The sequence below is a fragment of the Coffea arabica genome, chromosome 3c (genome assembly GCF_036785885.1).
Source record: "Coffea arabica cultivar ET-39 chromosome 3c, Coffea Arabica ET-39 HiFi, whole genome shotgun sequence".
NCBI classification, from domain to species: Eukaryota; Viridiplantae; Streptophyta; class Magnoliopsida; order Gentianales; family Rubiaceae; genus Coffea; species Coffea arabica.
The window spans coordinates 29,639,782-29,660,511 of record NC_092314.1 but is presented as its reverse complement, the minus strand read 5'-3'; the positions used below and the strand labels follow the sequence as shown (position 1 = coordinate 29,660,511).

Sequence of the window (20,730 nt, the reverse complement as noted above, 5' to 3'; positions counted from 1 at the left end):
TGACACTTCGCCACCCGAGTAGGTAATTAAATCCGTAGAACGTAACTTACTCCATTTATAGTTCTGAGTCGACATGAGAGGTACCTCTCACCCGAATCGGTGTGGTACATGCTATCGCTTAGGGAATCGATTATACGTTTATGGTTCTGAATCGACATGAGAGGTTTCTCCCACCCGAATCGGTGTGGTACATACTATCGCTCGGTGGTCGATGAGACATCGCTCCAATCATCTTATACTTTGTTTATGATCCTGAGTCGACATGAGAGGTACTTCCCACCCGAATCGGTGTGGTACATACTATCACTCGGTGGTCGATGAGACATCGCTCCAATCGACTTATACTTTGTTTATGATATTGACTTATACTTTGTTTATGATCCTGAATCAACATGAGAAGTACCTCCTACCCGAATCGGTGTGGTACATACTATCGCTCAGAGAACCGATTATTTGTTTAGGATTTTGAGTCGACATGAGAGGTACCCCGAATCGGTGTGGTACATGCTATGACTCCGAGAACCAATTATAGCACTGAGACAGTATGAGAGGTACCTCCCACTCAAATTGGTATGGCACATACTATCGCTCAGAGAACCGATTATTTGTTTAGGATTTTGAGTCGACATGAGAGGTACCCCGAATCGGTGTGGTACATGCTATGGCTCCGAGAACCAATTATAGCACTGAGACAGTATGAGAGGTACCTCCCACCCAAATTGGTATGGCACATGCTATCCGCTCAGGGCTCACGAGACGCGTTCATGTATAATTACCAATCATTGTTTATGGTTCTGATTCGACATGAGAGGTACCTCCCACCCGAATCGGTGTGGCACATGCTATTGTTTAGGAAACCGAATTTTGCACTGAGACAGTATGAGAGGCACCTCCCACCCGAATCTTAGTGCGGTATATGCTTCCGCTTAGAGCTCATGAGTTAAACGTGTTCATGTATAATTACCAATCATATGTATTCAGGTCTTAAGTATCACGTAATTCAAAGAGAGAGAGGACAAGGGCATCCCCACGAGTAAAATATGATTTGTCGATAAGATTTACTTCGATCAACGTCGATTCAACACAAATAAAATTTGCAATGACAGCACTTCACTTAATTCATATAGCAATTCACTTTACACAATCGAATATCAATTCACATAGCACAATTCAATTGTACAATCACTTAAGGGAGAACGAGTGCGATAAAGTACACACTTGTCTCAACAATTTCATAATATTCAATTAACCGTTTAAAGCATTTATCAACAATTCGTGCACTTGACACTTACCAAATCACAATAAGGGAGTAAGTGCAAAAGATCTTTAATGATCCGTTTCGGGATTCTTTTCGAGACCTTCTTGATCGCCTGAAGAAAACGACCAAAAAACACCCTAACACATTTTCACAAATTCCTTGTTAAATAAGGAAGAATACACACAATCTTTAAAATTCAAATCAATGTTCTTATAAGAGCTTCACTTTATCGAAAATCAAGATTCAAAAGTGATGATTTTAAAGTTACTAAAAAAACTCGTATTCTCCATGAAATCGGGTTCAAAACAATATACCAATAACAATATAAGAAGCCAAGTTCCCAAAATTTCATTTTCTAAGAAATCGGCAAATTTCAGTTTTATGCATCAAACTTAGAAAAATCAGATCTTGCACTCACTAGGTCCAAAATTGGAAAAATTAGTACCATTGGAAACTTAGTTCAAAGTACTAAAAGTTCTTAGAAAATACTTTTTCAAGATTCTAAACAGAAGATATTCAAATTTCAGCTCAAAGTGGCTGATATAAGCATACAAGATAGTTTCGATCATGTTTTTCGCCAAACTTTGGAAATTCGGCAAAATTCACAGAAAGTGAACTAGCCTCTGAAATTTGTAATACAATAAGAATTCCAAACAAAGTTTCAAACACAATAAACGGAACTAAATTCGGAGTTTTGAGTACCAAAATATAGCAGCTCAAATTTGGCCAAAATTGAAGACTGTTCAATAAAGTTTCCAGGTTTGAAGAACAATTTTGGCACATCATTTGGGTATCGAAATGGTCTTAGAATGACACCAAATTTGGTACATTTCAATTTCCATATGAGTAATACTCCTCTACCAAATTTCACATAAAAAATCATACGAGAAGGTAGTTAACAAAACTATCAAAATTCAAGAAATTTTCAAGACAAATATGTTTTCTTGTTTTCTTTCCTTTTTTTTGAACACTTTGCACCATGAAATCAGTCCCATTTTGGTTCATTTGTAAAACCAAAGTCCGAGAAACATTCCATAAGCAATTCATAGTTGGTTGACATCAAAATTTCAAAATAAAACATCTCACAAATCACTAAACCAGTCGGCCAGCAAAAAGAAGGGTTTTCCGGATTTGTCGCAGTTTGAAAATCGAACCATATTTCACTCAATACAATTGAAACTGAGAATGGTTGGTGGTGTTGGAAATTAGAATCATAAGGCTAAATTTCATTAGAACAAATCTTTTTCAAAATTAATTCATAAGTGAGAGAAAATAAAGCCACAAAATGCAGCTTCTACCTTTCTCTCGGATAAACCATCATGACAGGACAGCAACTTTGCCAACTCACTACGGCTCACTCATTTCGAACTAGAAAATGAATTTTATACCGTTGGAAAGCTACAATTGTCTAGTTTCAAATTCCGCAAATGGCTCTTGATTTTGAAATCTGTACGAAAAGATATGTTCAATCAAAGGGACACTGTTCAAGCTGTCCGAACACATTTTCCAGGTTTCTTCACGTTTCGAAATTTCAAGTTTTGCTCAACCAATTCAAATGATTTTTGGTAGAAACTTTCTACACACAATATACCACATATATACATCAGTTTCACAGTCATTTGAGCATCAAAAATTCAAAATAAAGGCACGGCAAAAATAGGACAGATTCGGCCATCACCCAAATCCAATCTTCCTTTGATTTTTCTGTCATTTCTAACCATAATCTTTTCATCTACACACATAGCAACCACAATCAAGCATTTACAGCTCAAGCCCACTACCTAGAGGTCACCACAAGACCACAAGCCTAACATTTAAAGCAATAAAAATAGATTCCTCAAGTCATCTACCTAATCCATGCTTAGGGTAGCAAACCCTTGCAAATAAAACTCCAATCTTTGAAGAAAATGGAAAGTTTCATGGATGGATGAAGACTACCTCTTAGCTTATGATGAAACCAAGAATTTGGACCAAAATTCTCCCAAGAAAACTACAAGAAGGTGTCTTCCTCAAAGCTTAAGTTACTCTCCACGTGATTTGGGAGTTGTGTGATGATTTGTGGAGCATTTGGAATAAGAATGGTGTAAATGAAGAGAGCTCTTTTTCTTCTTCTTCCTTTGCTATTTTCAGCCGATCTTCAAGAGAGAGAAGAGAGATGTTTGTGTATTGTGAAGCTTCTTGGAGAAGCTTGGGTGATTTGTGGCCAAGATTCCTCCAAAAGTCAACTAGGAATAGTGATCACGCGCGCGCTTTTCGTATCGGTTTTCTCTCAGGTTTATTACACTTGTGCACTAAACCTCCAATGTAATTCCTTTAACACTATTATTATTCTCTCTTAGTAGTCTAGTATTAATTCCTTAAATCTCCACTTAACCGCTCCGGCTTGATTTACATGAACTTCCAATTCGCGCACGATGAAGCGAAATTCAAAAGAAATTCTTGTAATGATAATATAATTAACTAACTATGGTGTAAATAATTATAAAAATAACTATTTTAAGAATAAAATATGATTCCTCAAATCTCCATGACCATTGCACTCTCGAATCGAATCGATATTGTCTTGAAAAACGTGTATTCGCTATTTCTTGCTAAACGAGCCGTAGAAAAATTAAATTTGCTAATAGGATGTTTTAAAAATGTAAACGAGACATTGTTTCGTGTAAATGGATTTAAACTGGTTGAAATAAATTATTCGGTGAAAACAAGTGAATAAATATTTAAATAACCCAGTGAAATAGAATTAAAGTACGTAAAAATTTGGGTCCTCACATTGATGAGTTAAGAGGTTTGAGGGGTGAAGTCTTGGACATAATTAACAATTTTGAGAAATTATTGAATCGGGTTTTGGATAGGTTTTCTTCAAGAAAATAGAGAATAGATTCTCCAATGTGTTGTTTTGGGGTACAAGATCCATCAGAAATCTTCATTCCAAGAAAATTAATTTCTTTTTGAACCAAATAGTCCTCTTTCATGGTTAGCTAAAACAGTTCTCTTCTCTCTCTAATCCGGCAATGATCCATCAGGATATCTTCAAATCCTTATGATATTTCATGAAAGAAAGCATGGCCAAAAGATTGTCAGAAAGGACAAAAGAATGGCTAGTTTTGAATGAAATTCATTTGGATCTTTGGTTACTTCTAGTGGCATTAGAGCCATAGGATTAGAGAGAGTTAATCAGTCACATTCATTTGCCATGGATATTACTTCATCTTTGAAGAGATCTAATAGTAATATGTTAGATTATCTTTATGAAGTATCTGTGGAACCAGAACAAGTTAATCCCACATCCCTTCTGTTAATTAATCCTTACTCTGCCTTCCCCAAATTAGTCTCATATGCTTTGAGAGTTACAAAATTCTTGATAAAATATCATCCCAAGGAAGTAAAAGAATACATTCAACTTCTAAATTGGATCAGCATTATATCCCAACCACGAAGAAATAATAGTATATTACTTTTGTATACTCCTTCAAATTTTTCTACTCAATGGAAACAACAAGGTTATACCCATGTTCATTTTGTTGCCATTAGGTTCTCCTTATCCTTATATGAAAGGAAAGGACTACCAGTAGTAGCAAGAATTGCTCTATGGACACTAGATTTGTGAAATATCAACATGCATATATTGCGACTGTTGAAACAACATTAAATGCTGGAACAGTCTTTGTTACCCTTTTCCCAAATTTCAAATGGCTTTATCTGACCCACATTTTTTGGAAGCTCTAAAAGTCTAGGTATAAATTAATGGAGTTGACCAAATCTTAGATGCCATAGCTGCAACACTGCACTATCAAATGGTATACCGTGTACAAAATCATGCTTTAGATCTAACACTGTTTGGAGGAGAGGATGCTCTCCTAATCAAAGTTGATGAAAAACACTTAGCCACATGCACCCATGTCCCTAGGTAAATTTCAAAATCAGAATTTATCCAACTACTTCCTGAAATTTGGATAATTGATTATGAAAAATTGCATCAAGCAGCTAATCAGCCCATAGAATCTTCAGATTCTAAGATCTCTTCTCTATCTGATGGATCTGTGTCTATTAAGTGTAATCATTCTTATCTAAATATTGACAAAACTAAATCATTTCCATCATCTCTATAATTCATGTTTCTGTTTAGTATCCCAATTCATTATATGAACAGATTGGTGCATACAAGGAACGAACAGATCATCTTGAGGACATTATTGCTCATGTCAACAACTAGGGAGAAAAGGTATATCATTTTCAGGATCCATTCTCAGGTTACATATACTTTGATATTTGCAATTGTGATGACTGTTGGGTTGATAGTTGAAAAAATAATGATGATTTTCACAATAAAAGGAAGAGAAAGACAACCTAAGAACAAAAGTGTAAAGGCTTGCTACCATCATTTACATCTTTAAGAAGCAAGTTTGATGGAATAAGAATCCCATGCTAATGAGTGGAGAAAAGAAAGAGAATACTAGATAAGGAAAAGAAGTTAAATCCTTACTATGCTAAATGTCTTGATACTCTCCAAAAAGAAAATCTTCTAAAACTCACTTCATCTACCCTAGAAGTCTTCATGTTCAATTCAGAAGACTACTCTCTTGAGCTGTTCACAAATAATCACACTAGACATTCTTCGAAGATATATAATGCTTCTTCAACGATCTTGTCATCTGGCCAAGACTCACCAATGAATAAGGTAGAAGAATTATTAAACTGGCGAACAAAAAATTCTTTGGCTCAAAACAAAGCATTGAATTCTATCCAAGAAAAGTGATTCAGGTATCCTTTAAACTTAATCATATGGAAAAGGAGGTAAAAACTCAAAATGCACATATTTCTCATATGATATCTGTATTGGAGAAAAGATTAAATGAGTTGAAATGTGCTTTGCCTATGACTAATAGTCCTCTCTCTCATTTCAAGGAACAACAGGACAAGGAAGAAAATTTTCTAAAAAGACAAATTACCAGTCCCAAAAGCATAGGGAAATTCAGAACTAAGCCTAAACCTTCAAGTCAAGTTGCAAGTGCTTTTGGAACAATCCCAACAAGCTCCTTGCTTACATATTGTTACTTTGATACCACGCCAGTAAACCAACATGTTGTTGTGTTTCTCAGTCAGAATTCTTCACCTCCAAAATAGGAATTTGATATTGCCAAGTGGTGCAAAGAACAACGAGTAAAAAAGAAAGAAGAACAAAAGGCTGCACAAAAGGAAAAAAAAGAAAAGGAAAAGATGCTTGAAGAAATGAATAAGATGCCTAAAGAAACTAAAGACTCTCTAATGTTTGAATCTAACCCTATCTCCTCTTTTTTTACAGAATGTTCATCAACAACAAATTCCACAAGTCTCAACTATTGAGATACACTCAGAAGATGAATCTTTAGAGCAACTAGAAAGCTATAGAAATGAAGATTCTACAGATAGCTCGATCACTTCTTCAGAATTAAAAGATTCCTCAGAATCAGAGGAATCAAAGGAAATCTCTTTTCAAGTCAGAAGAAGAAAAAAATACAGGGAAGTATACAAATTTTTACAATTGATGACATACTATCCTCACAATGGGAATCTAGGTTCCAAGATTTTCATGCTTGGTTAAACATTCAAAATCTTAAAGAAGAATCTCACTTTGATATTTTATCAGATTTCACAGCACGATTCTCTAGTATGTTAAAAGATTAGTGGTCTAGCCTTAGAGAAACTGATAAGTTACATTGTTTGATTAGATAATATTTTATTGAAAATATAAATCTTTTCATTCCATATTTTTGGGAGACGAGAAAGAAAATAAAGAGTTGAAGAGAAAAGAATTTTTTCAAATGAAATGTCACTCTTATGATCGAAAAGATCTTATTAAACATTTCAAGAAAATGATTAAATTATTCTTTACTCTTGAAATATGTGACGACCCCACCTCCCCCTAAGGCGTACCAGAGGGTTCGGCGGGCTCTCGCCGGGACTCAGTCGTTCCTTAATCAAATCCAGAATAAATCACAAGAATAAATAGGGCAGCAATCCAAACTTAAAGCGGAACTTATATATATTGCTATCTCAAAAGGAAGTACAGCCATCAAATGTACAAAGGTTCTCACTTCACCATACAACCAGCCCGTGCCAAGCACTAGGGCGAGAACCATTACAAAAGAAACAAAATACCTAGACTAGGCTAGTCTATGCTCTCATCCTGCTCGCCGTCCCCTGTTAAGGAAAACAAAACTAAAGGGGTGAGCTAAAAGCTCAGTGAGGTTCCGAACAGATAATCAACAATCAATTCAATACATTAAACATGGAGTATTCATAATTCAAGGAACATTTACAATGGAAAGCGATAGTAACATTCATTAAAAGGATACGGGCTCACATGGAGCTATTCGTTTGTTCGTTCGTTCCCCTGACATTTCCCCTTATTCCTCCAATCGTTTGAAAATATATTTTTTGTAAGTAGAATCCCTCGTTCATCCTTTTGTTCGTTCATCCCCTTTTCCGGACGTTGACCGGACTCCACCCATCCGACCATTGGCCGGACTCCACCCATCCGGACGTAGCCGGACTACAAGGTAATACTCGAGTATACCAAATTCACCCAGGGTCACCATATCGCCCGACCGAGTCCGCTTCTGGCTCGAGTCGATCGGTAACGAAGGGCAGGGCCCAATTCAGCCAAAAGGCTTACATCATGCGCAACTAATGTTTCCATCATTAAATCATTGAAAATTTCACGTTTCATTAAGGTCGAGCGCGATAAAGTACACGCTCGCCTAGAAAACTCGTTTTAGAAATCCTTGAAAGCACTTAACACATTATCAAACAACAACAACAAGTCATGAAGTCCGGGAGAATATAACAAACAAGGAACACTCACCTAGATATGCAAAATAACGTGCAAAATATCCTTCCGGATATTACCCTTAGTCACCAATGAAACCTAAGGTTGAACAAGAGAACATATTACAGTTTATCGAGCAAAACATTTAAGGGAAACAAAGAAACCCGACTAATTAGGAGTAAAACGTGTAAAGATGACTTTCAAGTAAGAAGAGGGTTGTTTGAACCCCAGGATGAAAAATCATGTTTTAAAATGGAAAACCGGTCATGGTATTGGCCAAACAAAAGTATACAAGTTCAAATAGAAACCTAGCCCTCGAGCGAAAATTTGGGCAGCACGCCCTTTGTGTTTACCTAATTTTCCAACCATTTTGGCTTCATTATTTTTCCTCAACCACAACCCAACATCACACATAAGCAATTCAAGTCAAGAGCCGTTCCATAAGCTCACAATATCATAAGAATAAGAATTACAACAATCACAAGTGCAGAAATTCAACTTAGCACAAGACAGATTTGACGTACGAATGCGGAAATAACATATCCAAAGCTACGCTTATCGGATTGAGACGAAACCTATGCCGATTAGAAGCTAAGACACAGAGTTACAACATTCATGAAGGTCACTTAGTCCAGTTCCTAATGTAACTTAGTCAAATTCTCAAATTACTAAACCAGAAACCAATTCGTCGGCTGTTTAAACGCAGAACACTGTAATGGACATATCTCAGAGTACACAAGTCCGAATCAGGTGTTCTTAGAGGCATTTGAAATCTAATTCAGAATACTACAACTTTCATGTTTTGGCAAAAAGCTAAATCAGAATAGATCCTAGTCGAAAAACATGATAAACTGGACTTAACTGATCACACGGACTGCTTGGAAAATACTTAAAACAGTAAGGGTATTTTGGACTTTTCACATCTTACGTTGCTCCGATTGAGTTGAAATTTTGTAGGCACCTATAAAATACCATTCTCTACAACTTTACTTCTTTGACCTAAGGCCAATTCGGCCTCTAATATAGGGATTCAAATTCGGACAGAATAGGATGAAAATTTCCAGAAATCTGAAATCTTTTGGTTTCAATGATAGTTTTCTTAATTTCTTGCTACACTTGCTACCAAAACCCCCTATATAACCTTATATACAACATATACTAACTATACAACAAGTTTAGGCAGAAATTAATTAAACTCTAACTTACATATTTCATCCAAAAATCACCACAACAACTAGCATCACTTGTAATCAAATCCAAAACATGGACTATTTAACATCTTAAACAAGAAGAAAAGGATCAAAGCCATAGATCAGATTTTATACCTCAAAAAGAAGGCTTGCAAGAGTGATCCTCCACTATTTCTTGAAGTTTTTGGTTCCCTTAGCTTCCCAAGCTTCCAAACTTACAATCAATCGGTTTAGAATTCGATTTTAGCACTTGGTTGGTGTAAATCAAGAAGAAATTTGTTTTCTCTTGCTCTCCCTTTCTCTCTCTCTTGCTTGGCCAAGACTAGAAAAAATGAAGAAGAAAGATGGCTGAAGTGAAGGATAAAAAGGCAAGAAAAAAAAATTAATTAAGGAGCCATGAGGTGGTGACACTTGGCGCCACCAAAGCCATGCAAATTTTTCTCTCTCTCCCTTACATTTTTGGCCACAAATTTCGGTCAAAGGCAGCTGGAAATGAAGGGATATTTTGCTCAAATATCAATGTGCTCATGTGGTAAGAAAGTGGTGGTCCAGTGGTGTGTTCAATCGGTAGTGTGCGGTACACGTCGGTTCACACCGTTTTTCTTTAAAACACCCGTACTAGGGTTTTTACTTCCTATTCACTAACCTTATATCATTGCTCCTAATCACATATTATTTCTCACTTAAAAGTCACTTTTAATCACCAAATTTGATCCTCGCTCCGTACCGAAAAATCATCCGGCGAAAATCGTGAAAACCCTAATTTGCTCCAATTTTGAAAACGAAGAGTGAAACCCTACTTTTTAGGTTCATTTGCACTTATTGGAGAATGATTGGGTAGTAGGGCTATAATAAAGGAATAATTTCTAAATAAAAAGGCATATTTGAGAAAAATATAAGAAATTTGCGAGTCCTCACACTCTCTCCCCCTTAAAAGAATTTCGACCTCGAAATTCATACCTTCCGTCGCCTCGGAGGACCCCAGAACTTGTTGCTGATCTACAGCATAAACTTGTGTCGATACTTTTGTTCGATTTCCTCTTTCATGAGGTTGTTTCAGTTTGGTTCCTTCCACTTGTTGAGTACTACCCTCTCGTGGCTGTTTCTTCGGGCAATTGCTAAGTTGATGATTGCTACTCCCACAAATCAAACATTTTCCCCTTTTCCGCCAGCAATCATTCTCAGTGTGATTTGCCTTTCCACAGTATCCACAGGCCAATCGAGGAGCTACTGTTGGATCTTCTCGATAAATGTCCTTTGATCCGATCTGACTTCCTTTCATAGACCTTTCATCTAATACTCTTAATGTCCAAGGTAGGCGAGGTGAATGGTTCACTTTTTGCACTTTGGAGAGCATTGTCTTTTCTTTGGATTCCTCAGGTGTGCTGTTGGATATATCTCTTTTTCGCGTTTGACAGGCTTTTACTTGGGCTTTCACATTCTCAATTCTTTGGGCCTTCTCAAAAGCCTCTGTAAACGTATTAACTTGAACTGCCGCTAATGCCTCCTGGATTTCCAAATTTAGTCCTTGTATAAATCGTCTTATTCTCCGTCGCTCCGTAACCACCAATTCGGAAGCGAATTTAGACAGTCTAGTAAATTTGGTCTCATATTCGGCCACACTTAGGGTTCCCTGACGCAACCCAATAAATTCGTCCTCTCTCCTTTCTTGGACTAAAGGTAGGAGATACTTTTCGTTAAATTCCCTTACAAAGTTCGCCCATGTCCATACCGTCTGTTCTCTTTCCCACTTGGCTTTAATTACATTCCACCACGCGCGGGCTGGTCCTTCGAATTGAAATACAGCAAAATTTACTTGTCTTTGCTCCGTGTAATTCAAAGCCGCGAAGATATTAATCATTGCCTCCAACCACTGCTCAGCTATATCCGGATCAGGCCCTCCTTGAAATTTCGGAGGTAGAAACTTTTGGAATCTCTCAAGAGCCTTATCCTCTCCGATCTCAGGATTTCGGGGTTGATTCACTGGCATTTGACCCTGTTGATCTACCAGTCGTGCCAGGATATTTGTCATTTGTTGCATCGCCGTTGCCATTTGATCTCCAGCCTCAACCCTCGGTCCCTGTTCTTGCTCGGCCACTGTTTCTCTTTCTTCTCTCGGTTCTTGAGCTTGCCTAGCTCTACGGCCACGACTAGTTCCACGTCCACGACTACGTCTCCCGTCCATATATATGTTTTCCCTCTCTCTTTTCTTTTCTTTTCCCCAAAAAGGTAATTTAGTAAATAAACACAGTAAATTGACTACAGTAACAAATTCTAGCATTCCAAATACACCAATAAACATATACGCACATAACATGCCATATCAAGAAGACGGATAAGCAAATACACAAATACATATCAAGTTGGACAGATAACCATGTACACACATGTATACTAACGTCATGTAGTAGCAATATACAGGTAAATCAAAAGGAAAAGGCAAAGTCGTCCCAGTATCAGCCCGTCCAATCCCTCACATCACTTACTATCCAAACTAGATGTCCCTCACGTCACTTACTAACGTCTTGTGCTCATTCTAGTCAGACAAAGCCTGTTCATGTTCCCAAAATGCAAGTCTCAAATACTTAGCAGCGCCTCAACTCTGGAGTACTCAGGCACAAGAATCCGAAATAAGATAATCCACATCTCGAGCTGCAGTCCCAAGAGTAAACTATCTACAATCGGAATTCCTACCTAACATACCTATCTATGATCCTCAGATACCATGAGAAAGATTTAAGGCCTATAACATTCACAATTCATAGCTTCACTTAGTCCCTCATACTTATTCACCACTTAGTCCAGGGTCACTCCGCGCCGAAACCACGCGAAGCAGCTATAGGTTTTATCCCTCAATCGCTTAACTCTCAAGTCAAATCGAATCAAATCAAATCCCACTGTCCGGAATCCTAAACTTCAAGCCTAGGATACACTACAGGAATCCGAAGCCTAAGCTCTGATACCACCTGTGACGACCCCACCTCCCCCTAAGGCGTACCAGAGGGTTCGGCGGGCCGCCTGCCCGGCTCTCGCCGGGACTCAGTCGTTCCTTAATCAAATCCAGAATAAATCACAAGAATAAATAGGGCAGCAATCCAAACTTAAAGCGGAACTTATATATATTGCTATCTCAAAAGGAAGTACAGTCATCAAATGTACAAAGGTTCTCACTTCACCATACAACCAGCCCGTGCCAAGCACTAGGGCGAGAACCATTACAAAAGAAACAAAATACCTAGACTAGGCTAGTCTATGCTCTCATCCTGCTCGCTGTCCCCTGTTAAGGAAAACAAAACTAAAGGGGTGAGCTAAAAGCTCAGTGAGGTTCCGAACAGATAATCAACAATCAATTCAATACATTAAACATGGAGTATTCATAATTCAAGGAACATTTACAATGGAAAGCGATAGTAACATTCATTAAAAGGATACGGGCTCACATGGAGCTATTCGTTTGTTCGTTCGTTCCCCTGACATTTCCCCTTATTCCTCCAATCGTTTGAAAATATATTTTTTGTAAGTAGAATCCCTCGTTCATCCTTTTGTTCGTTCATCCCCTTTTCCGGACGTTGACCGGACTCCACCCATCCGACCATTGGCCGGACTCCACCCATCCGGACGTAGCCGGACTACAAGGTAATACTCGAGTATACCAAATTCACCCAGGGTCACCATATCGCCCGACCGAGTCCGCTTCTGACTCGAGTCGATCGGTAACGAAGGGCAGGGCCCAATTCAGCCAAAAGGCTTACATCATGCGCAACTAATGTTTCCATCATTAAATCATTGAAAATTTCACGTTTCATTAAGGTCGAGCGCGATAAAGTACACGCTCGCCTAGAAAACTCGTTTTAGAAATTCTTGAAAGCACTTAACACATTATCAAACAACAACAACAAGTCATGAAGTCCGGGAGAATATAACAAACAAGGAACACTCACCTAGATATGCAAAATAACGTGCAAAATATCCTTCCGGATATTACCCTTAGTCACCAATGAAACCTAAGGTTGAACAAGAGAACATATTACAGTTTATCGAGCAAAACATTTAAGGAAAACAAAGAAACCCGACTAATTAGGAGTAAAACGTGTAAAGATGACTTTCAAGTAAGAAGAGGGTTGTTTGAACCCCAGGATGAAAAATCATGTTTTAAAATGGAAAACCGGTCATGGTATTGGCCAAACAAAAGTATACAAGTTCAAATAGAAACCTAGCCCTCGAGCGAAAATTTGGGCAGCACGCCCTTTGTGTTTACCTAATTTTCCAGCCAATTTGGCTTCATTATTTTTCCTCAACCACAACCCAACATCACACATAAGCAATTCAAGTCAAGAGCCGTTCCATAGGCTCACAATATCATAAGAATAAGAATTACAACAATCACAAGTGCAGAAATTCAACTTAGCACAAGACAGATTTGACGTACGAATGCGGAAATAACATATCCGAAGCTACGCTTATTGGATTGAGACGAAACCTATGCCGATTCGAAGCTAAGACACATAGTTACAACATTCATGAAGGTCACTTAGTCCAGTTCCTAATGTAACTTAGTCAAATTCTCAAATTACTAAACCAGAAACCAATTCGTCGGCTGTTTAAATGCAGAACACTGTAATGGACATATCTCAGAGTACACAAGTCCGAATCAGGTGTTCTTAAGGCATTTGAAATCTAATTCAGAATACTACAACTTTCATGTTTTGGCAAAAAGCTAAATCAGAATGGATCCTAGTCGAAAAACGTGATAAACTGGACTTAACTGATCACACGGACTGCTTGGGAAATACTTAAAATAGTAAGGGTATTTTGGACTTTTCACATCTTACGTTACTCCGATTGAGTTGAAATTTTGTAGGCACCTATAAAATACCATTCTCTACAACTTTCCTTCTTTGACATAAGGCCAATTCGGCCTCTAACATAGGGATTCAAATTCGGACAGAATAGGATGAAAATTTCCAGAAATCTGAAATCTTTTGGTTTAAATGATAGTTTTCTTAATTTCTTGCTACACTTGCTACCAAAACCCCCTATATAACCTTATATACAACATATACTAACTATACAACAAGTTTAGGCAGAAATTAATCAAACTCTAACTTACATATTTCATCCAAAAATCACCACAACAACTAGCATCACTTGTAATCAAACCCAAAACATGGACTATTTAACATCTTAAACAAGAAGAAAAGGATCAAAGCCATAGATCAGATTTTATACCTCAAAAAGAAGGCTTGCAAGAGTGATCCTCCACTATTTCTTGAAGTTTTTGGTTCCCTTAGCTTCCCAAGCTTCCAAACTTACAATCAATCGGTTTAGAATTCGATTTTAGCACTTGGTTGGTGTAAATCAAGAAGGAATTTGTTTTCTCTTGCTCTCCCTTTCTCTCTCTCTTGCTTGGCCAAGACCAGAAAAAATGAAGAAGAAAGATGGCTGAAGTGAAGGATAAAAAGGCAAGAAAAAAAAATTAATTAAGGAGCCATGAGGTGGTGACACCTGGCGCCACCAAAGCCATGCAAATTTTTCTCTCTCTCCCTTACATTTTTGGCCACAAATTTCGGTCAAAGGCAGCTGGAAATGAAGGGATATTTTGCTCAAATATCAATGAGCTCATGTGGTAAGAAAGTGGTGGTCCAGTGGTGTGTTCAATCGGTAGTGTGCGGTACACGTCGGTTCACACCGTTTTTCTTTAAAACACCCGTACTAGGGTTTTTACTTCCTATTCACTAACCTTATATCATTGCTCCTAATCACATATTATTTCTCACTTAAAAGTCACTTTTAATCACCAAATTTGATCCTCGCTCCGTACCGAAAAATCATCCGGCGAAAATCGTGAAAACCCTAATTTGCTCCAATTTTGAAAACGAAGAGTGAAACCCTACTTTCTAGGTTCATTTGCACTTATTGGAGAATGATTGGGTAGTAGGGCTATAATAAAGGAATAATTTCTAAATAAAAAGGCATATTTGAGAAAATATAAGAAATTTGCGAGTCCTCACAAAGTAGATATTAATTTAAAGCAAACCTTTTTAAGCTCTCTCCCAAAACACTAGCTAATGGAGCTGAATTATACATACATAACAAATATATTCCATTTTGAATCTTTCTGCAGGACAAATCCAGCAGTCCATCTTCTTGGCCCTAGAAGACTTGTGCCATAAAAGAAGAATAGTAAGAGAATATTTGAAGAGAGATGTAAGCATTGACCAAGCTTGTATGAAGCCTGAACTAGAAACAAAATGAAGATGTTTCACATGTAAAACTCCAAAAGAAAAGTTCAAGAAAAGATTCAAAAAGTTCATAGTTGCTGAGAAATCTCCATACAAGAGGACTATATGGAGATATTTTAGGGGAAAAAATCTTTTAATAAGAAAGGAGATCAAAAGGATGGAAGATGCTTCATTTGCCACAAAAAAGGACATTATGCAAAGAATTATCCTCAAAACAAAAAGAGGGTTAATTTAATTTAAGAAATTATAGATCAATTAAAGATTCATATTCTTGACGATCTTGAGTCTATATTATCTGAGAAAGAGGAGCCTACTGGCAATACTCTTTTGGTTTTGCAGGTATTCTGAGAAGATTATCCTTGCAGTTATAACTATAAGGAATTAAACTCTGCAAAAACTTATTCTCAGACAATTGTTTATATTCTTCCTACCAAGAAAATAAACCCATCTTGGCCATAGTTTTTTTAATTCAGGAGAATCAATGTCAATTTAAACCAAAAATCCTTCCTTCACAATACTGTAAAAGGAAATTCACAAGTTTCGAGCAGCAAACGGAGAATTATTTGAAACCAATATTGTAACAAAAAACCCTATCATCATCTAACTTTTACTTGATTGTAGAATTCTGACCCATATCCTTGGAGCTGATTTCATAGGTAAAGACATCATCATAGGATTTGATTTCTATAAGAAGGGAGATTTTCTATTAATGCCTAATGGTATTAAATCAAAGAAATTCTTCAAGGAGCATACTGATGTTGCAAAAATATATTTTCAACCTCACGAACTTCTGAATAAATTAATGTCTTCAAGGCCCTAATTATTCAACAATCTTGTGCTGAGGATCACAAAGACTTTCTCACTAAATGTAACCACCATCTTTGGAAAAATTATGATTTCTTTATGAAGCTTCCTTCCAAAAGGAATGAGGATATAAATCCCACGAACTAGCCACCTTGGGATGAATCCTAAGCATTCCAAACTTGCTGAGAAAGAATGTTCTGAGCTTCTTGAATTTGAAGTCATTGAAAAGTTTGATTCCCATTGGTTTCGTCAAGCTATTTATGTCAATAAGAGATCTGAACAAGAAACCAGTTTAGACTTGTTATAAATTATTAGCCATTAAATCAATTTTCAACGAACGATAAATTTCTTATACCTAACAGACTCTCTGTATATTTACAAATTTCAACTGCCAAGTGATTTTCTAAGTTTGATCTAAAATCTGATTTTTGGCAACTTGGTATTCATAGTGAAGATATATACAAAACTAGATTTTGTATCCCAAATCATCATTTCCAATGGACAGTCATGCCCTTGGGCTAAACATTGATCCTTCGCTTTTCCAAAAAGCAATGATTCAAATTTTCTAGCCTATTCTTCACTCACCTCTGATATATATATATATATATATATTGATGATATTTTGTGATTTAGTTCCACTTTTGAGAAACATATTAAGTTGTTATATCGGTTTGCAAATATTGTTAAAAATTTTGGAGTCAAGTTGTCTGAAAAGAATATGATTTTAGCTCAAAAAGAAATCAATTTTTTTGGAATAAAGGTATCTGATGGATCTTGTACCCCAGAATAACACATTGGAGAATCTATTTCCCTGAAGGAAACCTATCCAAAACCCAGATTCAACAATTTCTCGAAATTGTTAATTATGTCCGAAACTTCATTCCTCAAGCCTATCAACTCATCAATTCTTTGACAAAAATATTAAGAAAAGACTCACCATCTTAGGGAAAAAGTCAAACCTAATCCGTCAGAAACCTAAAAACACAATTACAAAATCTCCCCACTCTACATATTCCTAATACTGGTAAGACAATTCTTCAAACTGATGCTGGTGACAAGTATTAGGGAGCTATCCTTTTGGAAGATATTGGTAATGGTATTTGAAAATGTTGTGATTTTGCTAGTGGCAAATTCATGCCTTCAGAACAACATTATCACTCTTTTTCAAAGAGATTTAGCTATAAAAAATGGGATAAAAAGTTTTCATTCCATCTCATATCTCACAATTTCTAGATAGAAATGGATATGAGTTTTCCAAGAATGATACAGTTCAAACAAAAAATGATCCCAAACCCCTAACTCCTCAGATGGGCAAATTGGTTTTTCTAATACAATTTCAAAGTAAAGCACATCAAAGGGAAATTCGACATTGTTGCTGATTTTTTTCTAAAGAACCCTATCACCAGTTGCATGTATGATGTTCACCCCTGAACTTCAATCATACCCTCTTGACCTTTTCTCCCATGGTAAAAGAAAGATCTAGAAAGACTCAGAATGAATCATGAAATTGAGCTATTCAGCAATTATGGAGGATTAATTTTGAATACTTAAGAAGCAAATCCTCATTATCCTTTTGCGCAAATCTTTATCACTCAAACAGGATTTTTCCCTCAATCTCTTCTTTGGTTCTTCTAGTACTTATGTTTACAGTTTCACATTCTGATGGAATTACACTGTCTATTTTTCAAAGATACAAATTCTCTTCATCTAAATCTCGAAATATTTTTGCAATAGTTCAAGCTAGTATATTTTTGGACTGATTTGATTTCACAAAACTCTGGATATTTGATCATTCATTTTTATAGAGAAGTTCACATTCAAGACGAAAAAATTTCAAACTTAGCCGTGGACCACAGTCTACAAACAGAGTTATCACACTATCCTTGATCAAGAACAGGAATATACTAAGGCCCGGAGATATACTTTCAAGAGAATTGCAATGTCCCACTAGAATTCTTGCCTGGTTCATATGGTTCATGGAATTTTTCATCTTCCCATCCTCACTGGCAATGCGTGGCCAAAGCCAAGAATGACTATGGTAATCTCATGGTAGACAATGCAATGCAAGATGCATAAAATCCTTATCCAACTGGTCCCAATCAAACATGCTACAAAAGTAAGACTGAAGCTAAAATAGTATCCAATAAAAGGCAAAATAAGAGAAGATATTAGGATTACAGCATCACTAATCCTGATAGCACGCCCTCAAATACCCATTAGAAGAAGACATCGATATTTAAGGTCAAGTGACCCTTTCTATAGTCCAAGAGCCAATAATTATAAAAGCACATTTTAAATTTATGTTTTAAGAGTCATGTAACCTTTCAGGGTCTAAAAGCCAAAATGGCCTTTCAAAGGTCAAAAGGCCAATGGTTAAGTGACCTTTCATTTGTCTAGTATGTCATATTTGCTTGTATGGTTTGCTTATAAAAGAAAGGAATGTATGCCTCTGGAGGCAGAGATCCTTGGAAATAAAAGAAATGGTGTGCTTGCTTTCATGGCTCGTTAAAATAGTTCTCTTATCTTCAAATCCTTATGATATTTTATGAAAGAAAGAAGGGTCAAAAGATTGTTAGAAAGGACAAAAGAATGGCTAGCTCTGAATGAAATTCATTTGGATCTCTGGTTACTCCTAGTGGTATCAAAGCCAGGTTTAGTGAGTACACACAATTATCACAAGGTTATTCATTGTTATAATGGCAACCACAAGATGCCACTACATAATGCAAACACAACATCAATGACTCATAGAATAAGAACTAGCAATAGTGATGATTCACCAGGTAATCACTATTGTACTCTCCAATCACGGCGCTCATGTCATGGATAAAGGATCTCCTCCTATGATGGCTGCAAAGTTGTGACTCGTCACCAGGGATGGAGCCAGAAATTTATTTTTGGGTGGGCTGAAGTGTATTAAAAAATTTTTTTGTGACGAAATAAATATATTTAATAAGTAAAATTTAGAATCAATAATTATAAAAATAATAAAAACATATAATTATACATACCCAAAAATTTGTTATTGATTAACACTTGAAGTATTGGTAGTTGTTGCACTCGAATAACGAAGAGGAGGCAATTGCATTCTGCGAGTCTTCATCCATTGAAAACGCTGCAATATTTGCTCATTTTCAATTGTTGCAAAAATATCCTTCTCAATGTATACAACCAGACAGTCATTCATCCACTCGTCTCCCATTTTGTTGCGCAAATCAGTCTTGACAATATTCATTGCAGAAAATACTCTTTCAACAGAAGCAGTCACAACTGGTAGAACTAATGCCAACTGGATCAGACGATAAACCAATGGAAAAACTGTATTTTTACCAGTTTTAACCATTTGTTGAGCAAGACTTCCCAAATCTCCAACTTCTGGAAATTGAGGATCGCGTTGCACATTATAAATATAATTTCGAAGTTGAGACTCAAGATATAAATAATCGTTACTTGAGAAGTCTTCAGGATATAAATCAGCAAGACGGAGTAGTTTCTGCACATTGAATTGAGAGAAAGAACTTTTTGGATCAAGACATGCTATGCAACTAAGCAATTCCGTGCTAACTTCCGAGAAACGATTATTCATCTCTTGTATAATTAAATCAACAACCTGACATCACAACAATAATAAAATTAATAACTAAGAAAATCTGCTAACAAGTAACAAATGTAATGAAATAATAATTTCAAAAATAATACCTCAAAAAAAATTTCCACGCGATAATGATGAAAATTAGTGATGGTTTGACCTCTGCGACTGCGCCTGGCATTGCCACGGATTGCTATACTGTCTTCCATATCAATCACGGGAATCATATTCAACTCACAAAAATTGTTGACTTCATCTAAAATTATTTGCTATCCCTCTTCCCTAAAGTCTTGCAATTGAGATTTCATAGTATCAATCAAACTCATGGCTTGGACAATATTTTGATCCCTTTGTTGTAAAACAAGTGACAAGTCATTTGTGATTCCCAATAAATACTTCATCAGGTGCAATGCAAAAACAAACTCATAATCATTCATTCTATCAATCAAACCCCTGGCCATACCTCTATTGTCAGAAGTGGTGGCATCATCTTGTATATTTCCCAATATTCCAATCACCGAAGCCCACATAGAGGATAGACGAAGTAATGTTAGATTGTAACTCTAACACAATTTTCTTTACAATTGTGGAAAAAATTCAATTTATATTTTGCTATTATAAGAGTTTTCAGCCAACATTAATGTAATATTTCTTATCTGAATGTGCATGTGACGTGAGACTAAAAACAAAAATAGTTGGACATATCATTCTAGTTTTTAGCAACAATTTCTTGAAAAATTAACCATTAAACTGGAGCCTTAGTGCTTAGTTGGGTTTTTTTAAAAAAAAAAAAATTATACCATTTTAGTTCTCAGTAACAATTTCTTGAAAAATTG

The 20,730-nt window shown here is 36.5% G+C and overlaps 1 protein-coding gene across 1 annotated transcript; it reads right to left on the bottom strand.

Annotated features, from left to right (window-relative positions):
• Nucleotides 1-19,327: 19,327 nt before the first annotated feature.
• Nucleotides 19,328-20,424, bottom strand: LOC113735775 (uncharacterized). The gene is made up of 3 exons (XM_027262763.2): nucleotides 20,358-20,424; nucleotides 20,005-20,096; nucleotides 19,328-19,915 (listed from the first exon to the last, which is right to left on the bottom strand). The coding sequence occupies exons 1-3, from the start codon at nucleotides 20,422-20,424 to the stop codon at nucleotides 19,328-19,330; spliced, it is 747 nt and encodes a 248-aa protein (XP_027118564.2).
• Nucleotides 20,425-20,730: the final 306 nt, after the last annotated feature.